General features: G+C 44.4%; 1 protein-coding gene across 1 annotated transcript in view; it reads right to left on the reverse strand.

The window, feature by feature from the left end:
* The window catches only part of LOC129499688 (zinc finger protein 28 homolog), a 42,455-nt gene extending 33,815 nt beyond the window's left edge, over positions 1–8,640 (reverse strand). The window contains 2 exon segments of the mRNA XM_055309533.1: positions 7,827–7,918; positions 8,392–8,640. Of these exon segments, the coding sequence (XP_055165508.1) occupies positions 7,827–7,918; positions 8,392–8,599 (300 nt within the window). The 5' untranslated portion in view covers positions 8,600–8,640.
* Positions 8,641–14,339: the final 5,699 nt, after the last annotated feature.

The following is a 14,339-nucleotide window of genomic DNA, read 5'->3' on the forward strand; positions in this document are numbered from 1 at the left end:
TAAACAAAATCCTCTTTTTTTCTGACATAAAGATGTTTAAGAAAAACACTACAAAAAAAAAAAAAAAAGGAAAAACATTACAGAACACTTTCAAGAATCAAGGTGCCATATCAGAGAAGCAGAAGTGTCGAAAGGTACCATGAACACATGTGTGATGGTGAGCATGCAGCTCATCTTGTCCTCTCCTGGCCAATTTTTATGTAGCATATTTTTAGGATTTCAGTGTATAATTCTGATACATTCCAATGTATTTTAAACATTTACTTAATTCAAACTCTCACCCTGGGAATCCCATGAGTGGCTGCCCTCTAGATTTAAATGACCAGCAGCCCTAGGATTTTAAAGTATATAGTGAGAGGCCCCTGGGTGGCTCAATGGTTGAGCATCTGCCTTTGTCTCAGGTCATCATCCTGGGGTCCTGGGATCGAGTCCTGCATCAGGCCCCCTGCAGGGAGCCTGTTTCTCCCTCTGCCTATGTCTCTGCCTCTCTGTGTCTCTCATGGATAAATAAATAAAATCTTAAAAAAAAAAAGTAAATAGTGAAATCAATAAGCAGCAGAGCCCAAAAGCTGAATGCAGACTGTAGCACACACTAGCTCTGCAATCTCACCTACTCACTTAACCTGTCTCACCTCCCCATCTGCAAAATGGAAAAAATCAACAAAATCTCACAAATCATGGACCAAACATAGCACGGGCACAGCACTAGGGACTGGCACAGGTTCCACAAAAGTTCTAAATACATGTTGGCTACCACACTGCTGACCAACAACCCAACTTCCCTGTTTTCAGCTCCACATAATTCTAGATTTAAATGACCAGCAGCCCTAGCACTGTAAAATCCTAGTGACAACAAAAGTCCCTGTGAGGGGATATGCTATCACATGCTCTTTAGCCTGCACCAATTCTGAAAGTATTTTCAACCAAACCATGTAAAGACAAGTCAAAAGTGTTTTATAAGTGATATCTTTGATTTGTGCAGACAGTAAACTTTTGATAGCATAAATCTCCTAAATGGGAGACTGAAAGGTGCCAGGTCATAGAAAACTGCTGGTAATACTTGCAGGAAACAGCCAAGAACTGCATATTGTAAGCCCTGAGCCAAGAACATGCTCGTATGTCGACCTGAACAAGCAAGTCTCAGATGGTGCTGGCTGCTCTCAGTAATGCTGTCAACTTGGAGCATCTGGTCATGAGAGCAAAGGAACTGATCTGCTGGCCGAATAAGTAGCAAGAGTGCTCATTTTGCTGTGAAGGTTCAGCTCTGGTTCCCTGGGTTGTTTATATTCATCTGTACAAGCAGTTAAATGCCTTCAAATTTACTGTGCAAGACTCAGTGGAAATCTTCAAGCATCCTGAAACTCAAACGTTTCAATGCAGATGATAAATGAAATAAGCCAGACACAGAAAAACAAACATTGCATGATCTTGCTTATATGTGAAAGCTGAAATAGTCCAACTTACAGAAGCAGAGGGTAGAATGGCAGTTGCCAGGGCCTGGGTAAGAAGGAAATGTGGAGGTGATGGTCAAAGGGAACAAAGTTTCAGTTATGAAGGATGACTAGTTTTGGAGATGTAATGTATAACATTATGCCTATAGCTAACAATATTCTGTTATTTCCTTAAAATTTACTAATAGGGTAGATTTTTTTTTAAGAAGGTAGATCTTATGTTAAGTGTTCTTGCTAAGAAAAAATAATAATAAGAGTTGGAGGAACATTTGGAAGATGATAAGTTTATGGCCTTGATGTTAGTGATGGTTTTACCAGTATATATCCATCCTCAAACTCACTGAGTTGTACACATTAAAAACATGCAGCTTCCTACATGTCAATCATACCTCCATAAAGTGGCTTAAAAAAAACACACAAACATTTCTTCTTTTTTTAATATTTATTTAAGTAATCTCTACACCCAGTGTGGGCCTTAAACTCACAATCCCAAGATCAAGAGCTGCATGCTCTTCTGACTGGGCCCAGGCCCCCCAAAAAAAACATTTCAATGCAAATATTTCCAAAGATATAGATGTTCAGACACATGCTACTTCTATGCTTTTATTCTGACCTGATTTTATTTTATTTTTTTTAGGTTTTTTAAAAATCTGACCTGATTTTAAAAGCCAGCTTTTCACAGATTCCAGCCCTATAGTTCTTCTTCTTTTTTTTTAAAGATTTTATTTATTTTATTTTATTTATTCATAGAGACACAGAGAGACAGAGGCAGAGACACAGGCAGAGGGAGAAGCAGGCTCCACGCAGGAAGCCCAATGTAGGACTCGATCCTGGGTCTCCAGGATCACGCCCTGGGCTGCAGGTGGCGCTAAACCGCTGCGCCACTGGGGCTGCCCTAGCCCTATAGTTTTAACTACATGCTCCATGCCTGGCGAGTCTTACACTTATTTTTTTCAGACATTCAAAAATCTCTCACATATCGTTTACTAAATGAAATATTATATACAGTATATATAATGTATACAGTATTATATACAGTATACAGTAAATATACTGTATGCAAATTACAATACCTTTTTTAAATCTACAATATAATTACAGCATCTTTACAATGACGTTAGAAGTCTGTTGGTGCAAGAGAAAATGATGCCCAAATTTCTAGCCCTTGTTATTACTTTGTCATTGATGGGAAAACTGGAATTTGAGGCTCTTGCTACAAAGAAGAGTATAAGTTCCAATATTTTCTTATACCTGGGCAACTGAGTTTTTGGGGGCCTGGTTTTTTGCTTAATAAGAATGTCCCCTTCTATCTCTACTTCTATGTTCCAGAGGGACCCAGCATTAATGGTGTATGTTCCTCCAGGTAAGACATTTTATCAGTTATATAGACTGCCTTTTATGTATAGAATCAGTAACTCTGGGGGCTCCTGGGTGGCTCAGTTGGTTAAGTGTCTGCCTTTGACTCAGGTCATGATCCCAGGAACAAGTCCCATACTGTGTCTGGCTCCTTGGAGTCTACTGCTCCCTCTGTTCCTCCCCTCTTCCCCACTTGTGTGCACTCTCTCAAATAAACAAAAAATCTATAAAAAAAAAAAGAAAAAGAAAAAGAAAAGAAATGCAACTGATCAAAAAAGAATCAATGACTTCTGTTAATGTTATGGTCTGAATACTTTATGTCCCCCCAAAACCTATACATTTGAATCCTAATGCCCAGTGTGATGGCATTTGAAGGTAGGGCCTTTTGGGAGGTGCTTCAGTCATGAGGGTGAATCCTCTTTAATGGTCTTAGTGTCCTTATAAAAGAGACCCCTGAGAGCTCCCTAGCCCCTTCTTCCGTATGAGGACACGGAGAGAGGGTGCCAGCTATGAAACAGGAAGCGGGTCTGCATCAGTCACCACATATAATTTGCCAACACCACAATCTTGGTTCTTCCCAGCCTCCAGTTGTGTATAAGCTACCCCGTCCATGCTTGTCTGTGATAGCAGACCGTACAGACTAAAAGAGCTAGCAAATGTCTTTTACTTTAAACAGTAACAATTATTGCTCACAGGACTTAGGTTATTCCAGACAGAAGTCTACATACTTATATATAAGCTTATTCAACCCCCATGACCCTGGGAGTTGGTACTATCACCATTCCCATTCTATAGATGAGGAAAACAGAGAGCTGTAACTTGCCCAAGATCACACAGTCAACTGCAGAGCGAAGATTCTGAACCCAGTAGTCTGGCTTCATTGTCCACACCCTTAACATCTACATCAGGGGTCAGCAAAGTCTCTCTGTAAAGGGCCAGAGGACAAATATTTTAGGCTTTGTAGGCCAGAGCGCCTCTGTCACAACGACTCATCTCCGCTCTTGCAGCATAAAAGCTGCCACAGACAACAGCTAAACTATGTTTGCCATGCTCCATGAAGATATCATTTATGGGCACCAAAATATAAACTTAGGTGATTTTCACATTGTTTTTCATTCTTTTTCAATCACTGAAAAATGTTAATACCATTTGTGGCTAATGAGCTATACAAAAAGAGGTGGCAGGCCAGATTAGGCTAGTTTGCCAACTCCTGTCCAACATCATATATTGTGTTACTGTGTGTCACCTAAAGGGCTGGTCTGTAAATTTCTAAATGACAGTGACATGAGGATGCTGACAGCTAACACTTACTGAGATTTCACTATGTGCCAGGAACCTTTACGTTTTTCTAGACATTGTACATGCATTAACTTAATTAATCCTTCTAAGAACCATATTAAGCCAGTACCATTTATCATCCCCATTTTTACAGATGAAGAAAATGTGGCCATTTAAGTTGCCTTGAGGTTAAATTATACAGTGATCAAATGCTAGAGCTAGCATCTGAACCCAGGCAGCCTGACTCCTTAGTCCACACCTGTACCATGACACTATCATATCTCGATTAAAATGTTCCACTCAGGGACACCTGGTTGGCTCAATGGTTGAGCTTCTGCCTTCGGCTCAGAGAATGATCCCCGGGTCCTGGGATTGAGTCCTGCATTGGGCTCCCTGCAGGGAGCCTGCTTCTCCCTCTGCCTATGCCTCTGCCTCTCTCTGTCTCTCATGAATAAAATCTTTAAAAAAATAAATAAAAGTTTCTACTCAGACGGCAGCCATAATGCCCTATATCCATTCATGCTGATGATGAAACAAGATGGACTAGGCAACATGACTTTCAGATAAAACAAATTTTCTCCAACTCATGTCCAGATCAACCTGCTTCATTCAAGGGTATGCAAAATACTCTCATATGTGCACGTCCTATACTCATTCCCATTGTTAGCATGGACATGTGCAGATTTCCAAAAGGGTTCCAAACGTTACACTATACTGAGAGAAAACATAATGGTACACTCAAATTCAAAAGAATTTGATTTCAGGGATCCCTGGGTGGTGCAGCGGTTTGGCGCCTGCCTTTGGCCCGGGGCGCGATCCTGGAGACCCGGGATCGAATCCCACGTCGGGCTCCCGGTGCATGGAGCCTGCTTCTCTCTCTGCCTGTGTCTCTGCCTCTCTCTCTCTCTGTGACTATCATAAATAAATAAAAAAATAAAAAAAAAAGAATTTGATTTGGTGCTCTCACTCTTAATCTTAAAAATGAGAGAGATTATAAAAGCAAACAGAAAACAAAAACAAGTTTATCCTTACACAAAGATACTCAGTATTAATACTCTATAGGAAAAAAAAATGAAAGTCTTTTGTAAGAAAAAATGTCTTAAAGAAGGTTTTTTTGGTTCAATTCAATTAATTTTTAAGGCATGTGAATGAAAAATCAGTAATTTTTTTTTTTTTTGTAAAGTCTACTTTTTTTACACCAAAAATTCTAGCTTTTGAGGCTCTAGTATTGTTCCATCCAAATACAACTTTTAAAGTATTCTGATTTCAGGGCAGTCCAGGTGGCTCAGTGGTTTAGTGCTACCTTCAGTCCAGGGCGTCATCCTGGAGACCCAGGATTGAGTCCCACGTCGGGCTCCCTGCATGGAGCCTGCATCTCCCTCTGCCTGTATCTCTGCCTTTCTCTCTCTCTCTGTCTCTCATGAATAAATAAATTTTTAAAAATCTTTAAAAAAATAAAATAAAATAAAAATAAAGTATTTGGATTTCATATAAATTTAATAAACTAACCCACGAAGTTAAGAAAAACTTCTAGGAATGTATTCACGGGAAATAATCAGGGATAAAGGACATTTCCAGGTATAAAAATGATTACCATAATACTATTAAGTAGCAAAACACTGGCTATAAGAGAGGTTTACACATTCTTCTACCGAATATTTTCTGAATCAGTCATCAGGGTGTTCCAAATCCATGCCTGTGTTAGGTGTACTTGGAGCAAAAAACCAGATATATTAAGTAGATATACAGTATGCTGAAATGTGCTAAGAGTTTAAAAAAAAAGAGTAAAGCAGAGAAGATGTGAAGAATTTGGGTGGGAGTCTTTGAAAGTACAGAGAGCGCAATCAGGAAAATGAGAAGGCAATTTTTGAGGAAGCAAAGTGAGTGATGGAGGAGGATGGTAAAACAAAGGGCCAGGTAGGGTCAATAAGGGTGCTGTCAGCACATCAAGGATGTGTCCTTCATTCGGGGATGCCCTGGGAGGGTTCTGAACAGAGAGTGACATGGCAGTTAGAACAGACCCTGCCTGGCTGCAGTGCTGGGATGTGACTGCAGGGAGTACATGTAGAAGCAGGAAGTCACAGAAGCAGAGCCCAGGGACCAATAGTAAGATAACAAGCACCAATGCAGCGATGGTGGCTGTGGGTGTGATGATCATCGACAAGTTCCTAATATAAAGTGAAAATGGCACTGACAGGATTTGCAATGAGGTAAATACAAGGAGTGGGGAAAGAGGGGACAATGATGCAAAGGTTTCTGGCTGAGTAACTGACAGCATGAAACTGCCATGGTCTGAAACAGAGACAACTGTGGGAGCAGCCAGTTTGGGGGGAACCTTAGAATTCAAATGTGAATGTGTTAGGTATGAGTTACCTATTCGATATTCAATATTCAATATTCCTCAAGGAGGAGTCACGTTGGACACTCAGGCATGGAACTCAGAGCAGAGATTTGAGCTGGAAAGGCGAATTTGGAAGAAGCCTTCCTGTGGCCAGTTTCTATAGATGAGAAAAAACTGACCTCCTCAGGGGAACAAGGGCACACAGACAAGAAAGGAGAGCCAAGAACACAACCTGGAGACACACCGACAGCTGTAGGTCAGGGGAGGAACCAGCAGTGAAAACTGAGAAGTCAGGAAGGTGGGAAAAAGGCCAGTTGAGTGTTGTGTCCTAGAGGCCAAGGGAAAAAAAGGCCCTGTGGATAGCAAGGGATGAGCTATGTCAAGGGTTGGAAGCCCCCCATTTTTGTAAATAAAGTTTTATTGGAACACAACCCTGCCCATTCATTTACCTATTGTCTATGGTTGCTTCAGTTCTAGAAGGCAGAGTTGGGCAGCTGCAACAGAGACCTTATGGCCTGTAGAGCCTAAAATATTTACTATCTACCTTTTAGAGTGAAAGTTTGCCAACCCCTGAGCTACTTCAAATGCCAACGATAGTCAAAAAAGACTGAGGACTAGGCAGTGCATCTGGTAATGTGAGATCACTGGTAATTTGGTTAAAAGTACTTTGGGTGGTACAACTGGAACCTAGTCCACATATTTATGAGGCACAGAAAACAGAAACAAACAAAACTATTTGATGGTATTTTAAGAAGCCACATAATCGAGTAAGAAAAAGACAACTTCTCATATTGCTCCGGTGCTGCCCTTTCCTCTTCTGCCTGCCAAAGATCCCCTCTCTCTTCAAAACATGGCTCAAAAATCACTTTCTGGGGAGAGAGCCCCTCCCTTCCCCCACAGGCAGCCAGAAGCCAAGAGCTCCTCTAGGCAGCTCTCACCTGCCCTCAAGAACCTTGTTTGCTTGCTTCCATGACTTTCCACCAACAGACTGTGAGCAACTTGGGAGCAGGGACTGGGCTTAACCATCTGTTTCTCCAGGGACAGGCACCAAGTGGATACCAAATAAAACAGGTATAGCACAAGCAGCTGTGGTGCTTGCCCCCAGGAGAACCTCTTGGCTCCATCAGAGTCCCCTCTCAGAGTCTGTCTCAGAACAGTGGCACAGCGCAGTGCTGAATCACTCCACCAATGAAGAATGAACACTGAATGGGATGAAGAGGAAGCAGGGAAGGAAGCCCTGGGCTACCCCTGTAGCCCATCACTCACCAGAATGTAAGGAAATGGGAAACAGCTCCCAGGACAGCTCTCTTAAACGGAAAACTTTTAAAAGAAAATAAACATTATTAAGTCCTGAAAAGCACGGCTGCGTTTCAGACAAGAAAGTGGAAATGCCAACTCACCTGAGACATGGCTTTCAGTTCCGTTCTCGCCCCTGATGCCTCCTGCTTGTGCCTCCTCTCCCGGAGAAGGGCAGTGGCCCTAGAAGGCAGAACTGGGGGGAAAGAGAGGAGTTGGAGAAGGAGTCTACACCGCGCTCATCACCTGCCTGAAATCGGCTCCTTCTTGCAGAGCCTTAAACTACAGCCATACATCAGGAAGCGCTTCAACAAGTGAAGAATGAAATGCTCTCGGGCACGAGCAGATGGGACCAGTCTTGCAGGGACGGACCTGTACACGACCATCATTCCACCTAGGGGCTGCCAAGGAGGGAGAGGGGTTTCCTCTCTCAGGAGCATGGACTAGAATGGTGTCCGGCTAGGCCGCCCTCCCTCCCTGCACCGCTGCTTGATGCTCGGACTCAGGGTAAACTTCCATACCTTCGAGGGATGATTCCTCCATATACCAGCCCCAGAACCGAGGGACCCCCATTCTGCAGCACGTGGGCCCGAGAGGCCTCTGCCCCAGACCTCAGCCTCCCCACACTCTGAGGGGGTGACTCCGTCCCCGACCACCTGTCACCCTCACCTCGGTTCTCCGGCCTCATGGTCACCGCTGCTCGCGGGCCCCTGCAGGACAGGCCGTTCCTCGCGCGCAGCCTTCCCCGAGCAGGGCGAGCGAAGGCGGCCGGGGTCCCCGCAGTCCGGCCTCGGCCCGACCCGGGCTTTGTGCGGGGAGCGCCTCGGCGGGGCGGGGACCCCTGCCCGCGGGCCCCCGCGCTCGCCGCTCCCTGCATGTCGTAGAGGCGCGCGCGCTCGCTGCCCCCACCCACCGCGGGCACGCCCGGCGTCCAGCGGGCCCCGCCCCGCCCCGCCCCTCCAGGCGCCCCTGCGGCCGCCGAGCCCCCCGACCCGGCCGGCCGCACGAACCCCGGCCGCCGACCGTCGCCGGAAGTGGTCGTAGGCGGCCACCGCAACGCTCTCTGGGAAACGTAGTCCCGGCCAGGGCGGAGTCAAAACTGAGCGAAGCGCAAGCCACAATGCGTCGGCCCTCCCTGGACCGACCCAGCGTCTGTCGTCTCCTCTCCGGGCCGGCCGCTTCTGGCTCTTCCTGAGCGCGGCCCCCGGTGGTTGTGGACACCCGACACAGGCCTGGCCGGAAGTAAAGGCCTCCCCGACGTTTCGACGACACCCCACGGGCTTCTGGGAATCGGCGCTGGGTTCGGATTCGCGCAGGCGCAGTTCCCTGGGGAGCGGAGCTGGCGAGAGGGGCGGGGCTGCGGTGAGGGGCGGAGCCGCGGGGCTGACACGGTGGCTGCGGGAGGTGGACCGAGTGTGGGCGCAGGACAGCGCTGGGCCTTGGCGGCATCTGCAGTGTGATTCTGCTGGGGCCATGTGAACACAGCGTGCCTTCCCGTCCGACTCGCGGCGCGCCTTTGACCCCAGGTGGCGCCCGTGTCCTGGACACTCGGGCCCCCGGCCCCTACACCCACCCTCCATGTGCCACTCCCCTCTGCTTGTGGCCTTCCCCTACACTGTCGTTGGGGCTCGTTCCCAAACTGTCACTCGCAGTCACGAATGCCGGTCGCCTCGTGACCTTCTGAAATCTGCTGCAGTACCTTCATCGTTACCTGAATTAACTGATGTTTTTATTCATTCACGCGGTTGGGCCAGTCCTAACCCTGGAGCTGAGAGCCTCGTTCGGCTCACTTAGCACTGGCATAATGCGGTTGCGACACTCAGCATCACACACCCAAGAGGCGTCCTGTTACATTTATAGGACATTTTGTAATGTCATTTAAGGCAGGAAAGAGATGAGGGGTAGCCAGGGGCTGGGGGCAAGAGGAGGAGACAAAACAAAGGTCTTATGTATCTTGATCGGAGCCGTTACACAACTATGAATTTGTCAAAATTCTACACCTAAGGTGAGTACATTTTACTGCACTAGCTTTTAAAAACTCATTAAATTTTATACTTATTATCTGTGTGTAAATATTTTCTCGTTAAAAATAAAGTTGGAGTGGCTTAGATGGTTAAGTGTCTGCCTTCAGCTCACATCCTCATCTCCCGTTCTGGGATCCAGGCCCATGTTGGCTCCAGGCTCAGCGCAGAGCTTGCTTCTTCTTCTTCTTCTTTTTTTTTTTATTGGTGTTCAGTTTGCCAACATTTAGCATAACACCCAGTGCTCATCCCACCAAGTGCCCCCCTCAGTGCCCATCACCTAGTCACCCCAACCCCCCACCCACCTCCCTTTCTACTACCCCTTGTTCATCATTTCCCAGAGTTAGGTGTCTCTCATGTTTTGTCACCCTCACTGATATTTTCACTAATTTTCTCTCCTTTCCCTTTATTCCCTTTCACTAATTTTTATATTCTCCAAATGAATGAGACCATATAATGTTTGTCCTTTTCCGATTGACTTTTTTCACTCAGCATAATACCCTCCAGTTCCATCCAGTCGAAGCAAATGGTGGGTATTTTTCGTTTCTAATGGCTAATATTCCATTGTATGCATATACCACATCTTCTATATCCATTCATCTTTCGATGGACACTGAGGGTCCTTCCACAGTTTTGCTATTGTGGACATTGCTGCTATAAACAGTGGGGTGCAGGTGTTCCAGTGTTTCACTGCATCTGTATCTTTGGGGTAAATCACCAGCAGTGCAATTGCTGGGTCATAGGGAAGTTCTATTTTTAACTCTTTGAGGAACCTCCACACAGTTTTCCAGAGTGGCTGCACCAGGAGGAGCTTGCTTCTCCCTCTCCCTCTGCCTCTCCCCTGCTATCTTTGTCTCAAATGAATAAATAATTTTAAAAAAAAAAGTCATAAAGGGATCCCTGGGTGGCACAGTGGTTTAGCGCCTGCCTTTGGCCCAGGGCGCGATCCTGGAGACCCAGGATCGAATCCCATGTCGGGCTCCCGGTGCATGGAGCCTGCTTCTCTCTCTGCCTCTCTCTCTCTCTGTGTGTGTGTGACTATCATAAATAAATAAATAATTGTTATCTTAAAAAAAAAAGTCATAAAGCCCTCACTGACATAATAGAACTGAGTTTAAATCACTGTAATTGGGCAGCCCTGGTGGCTCAGTGGTTTAGCACTGCCTTCAGTCCAGGGCCTGATCCTGGAGACCCAGGCTCGAGTCCCACGTCAGGCTCCCTGCATGGAGCCTGCTTCTCCCTCTGCCTGTGTTTCTGCCCCTCTCTCTGTCTATCATGAATAAATAAATAAAATCTTTAAAAAAATAAATCACTTTAACTAAAAGACTTTCTTTAAATTAATGAAATGACCCTGGGGAGGGAGCTCAATTATGAACCAGCAAATAGAAAACCATGGGTAGAGAATATAGCCTGTCCCTTTTCTTTCTGGAATTGGCCTTGGGGTTATAACTGGTGTGTACAACTTCTACTTTATATAATGCCATGCTTCTCTGAGGCTTGACCAACCTCTTAGTCAGGGATAACCTGACCCAAACCATCAATGGCCTGGGTGGTATTGCAAGTGTTTTCCATTTCCATTTACTATTGTGCATGATAGTTCAAGGAAGTGAACCACCGTAATCCTCCCAAGCCCCATGAGTCAGCGTCAGCTCTATTTATTCTTGCCTGTCAGGATCAACCACTGGCTTATCTATCCCTCTAGTGGCATGAGACGTATGGAATGGACAGAGGTCATTACTGTACCCATGGTCATTCCTGATTGAAGATTTCCTCCCAGGATTAAAACCTTAGCACAACCATAATTCAGAATTGGGAAAGAGAAACTAACAATTTTGAACATAGGACATTGTACCCAGACATGGCAATTAGTACAAGTAAATGCCCCAACCATAATGTCTTTCCAGTATTATAAATATATAATTTTCAATATATATTTTTTCAGATTTCCAGTATATAAAAGCAGCCCCACCCCACCTTTTTAGCTTTATAAAACCAAATGCTATATTTTCCCCTTCTTAAAAAAAAAAATCTGCTCTCCTAATGGCAGGAGCTTAAAATGGCCAGGTGGCGTGCAGCTTCTGATTTAATGATATCATTACCATTTGCCCTAATGGAAGAATTCCTCTGTTTGGTGCTAAAAACAAACCTCCGTATCACCAGAATCCAGAAGCATGAGATAAAGAACCAAAAGTTTTAATGCGAGTCATTTAGCATACACCTACCTTTTAATGCACCTTTTAATGCATTCTTGATAAAAGTGCCACTAAGTGAAAAGCTAAGAAAAGATTTCCAATACATTTAATATAAAAATGATGAGGCTTTTACAACCCAACCCTAAGTACTCAATTTTTACAGATAGAAAAATAGATTAACTGCACAATGAACACAGGTCTATAAGAGTAAAAAAAATATTGAGAGCAAAAATACAGTTCACACATAAAATGTAATGTAATGAAGATTCATTTACTTGCTAAAGTGGAAACAGAAGGGCAGCCCGGGTGGCTCAATGGTTTAGCGCCGCCTTTAGCCCAGGGCCTGATCCTGGAGACCTGGGATTGAGTCCCACATCTGGCTCCCAGCATTGGGCCTGCTTCTCCCTCTGCCTGTGTCTATGCCTCTCTCTCTCTCTGCCTCTCATGAATAAATAAATAAAATCTTTAAAAAAAAAGAAACAGAAGACTTGGTAGGTGGTGGTGCAAAGGAGTCATTTTTTTCAGGAAGAATATTCTTCTTTCTGTTCCCCCTCAGTGTTTCAACCTTTTGGGGGACTTAAGATTATCTCACTTGTTTCTGCTTCAGAGTAGTCATGTCACAGAAAAAAGCAAAATATAGGGACACCTGGGTGGTCCAGTGGTTGAGCATCTGCCTTCAGCTTGGGGTGTGATCCCAAGGTCCTGGGATCGAGTCTTGCATTGGGCTCCCCACAGGGGAGCCTATGTCTCTGCCTCTCTCTGTATATCTCTCATAAGCAAATTTTAAAAATCTTTTTTAAAAAACAAAAAATAGTCTAAATGAAATAATACAAAACATACCTCTTGCCAGTATGCATTAAAAAGCACAATATTTGTGTTCGTGTACATATGGCATGCAATTCAAATTTGTTCCACATGATAGCCTCTGACTAGAAACTGTTATGCTGCATAAACTGGTGAGTGTGCTTTGTCTGATAGCCTAATGTTGAAATACTATTCTTTATAGTATACTTAGTGTATCTACTTCTCAGTGATGGGGGTGCAAGGAGTAGCAAATAATTCTTCAATATTCCTCCAACCACTGAGCACACAGGGACATCACTAAGGTGGCAGCTCCCAGTGTTGTCTTAGGATTTGATTCAGACTAGCATGAATGTTACCAAACCAAGTAGGAATAACTAGTTTTGAGTTTATTTATCAGGCTTTAGTCAGGAAACACATACACCATGGGGCTCAGTAGAGGGAATTTAATGCAGAGAACTAATGACAAAGCTGCTGGGAAAAGTGAGAGAACAGGGAGGCCACTCAGATCAGTAATGGGAGAGCAGTTACCAACACTAGAGCTTGAAGGCCAAAGGGTAGAGGGGATATTATCATAGCCATGAATCAGGGCCACCTGAAGAGCTAGACCAATCCACAGGGAATTCCCTAGCAGGAACTGGGACTGTAAGAAGAGGTGACTGGAGGGAAGTAGAGGCAATGTAGCTATCATCATTGTGACCACCCGAAGCAGATTGAGAGAGAAATACCGACTTCTCCCCAACTCTCACCTTTCCATATATTGCTAGTGCCTCCAACTTGGTAAACTAGACAGAAAACCAGTGGCAAAGGACTCTAGGAAATGTCACCTGCAGAGCTTAAACACATGCAATAGAGTGTAGTACAGGGGATAAGGCAGAAAATGGATCTTACAGAGAACAGGCAAACGACTGTCACAGGATTCCACAGGCCTATTCAAGAATTGCTCCATAGTCCTCCAGAATGACTGTAGTATATGTCCCTATAGCTCAGAATTCTTCCAAAAATGCTGGTTATTTCCTTTTCCCTAGTATGCACTTACCTTGGTAAATGGCTGCAATTCTTTTGCAAATCCTAAGAGTAAAGGTCATAGTGGTGTTATAGGAAGGTTTTCCTCAGGGGTACCAAGCCTCCTGTCCATAAACCCAGATCTGGGAACAGGATGACAGACAGTTTCTAGTGTGGGTGATAACTGGACTGAGTGAGGCTTTTAGACAACAGAACTGAAGTGCTAAATAGGCAAATAAAGTAAACTTTCAGTGGTTGACTACTGATTTGTAGACTTGCTAATAATCACAGCCAGCAATCTGTCAGACCATCAGTGGTATGCTGGTAAAGTTTGACACGAGGCTCTCCAAGGGAAAGAGGTGTGTGTATACTATATGCAATAAATTTATTGTAATTTTACAGATGTGTAGCACACATTTAGAAATAATAGCAAAATGCAATACTCTTGGATTGTCAATTCTGTATAGCAATTGATTCTCTTAGAATGCTTCTGTTGACTTTAGCTATGTAAGCTTAAAACTGACAAGTGGGTAGAATTCTGACAATGTTGGCTGATATTTTTGTTTACTTTAAAGAGTAAGATCAAAGTGAAACAGGA

This window comes from Nyctereutes procyonoides, unplaced genomic scaffold (assembly GCF_905146905.1).
Source record: "Nyctereutes procyonoides isolate TBG_1078 unplaced genomic scaffold, NYPRO_anot_genome, whole genome shotgun sequence".
Lineage (NCBI taxonomy): Eukaryota > Metazoa > Chordata > Mammalia > Carnivora > Canidae > Nyctereutes > Nyctereutes procyonoides.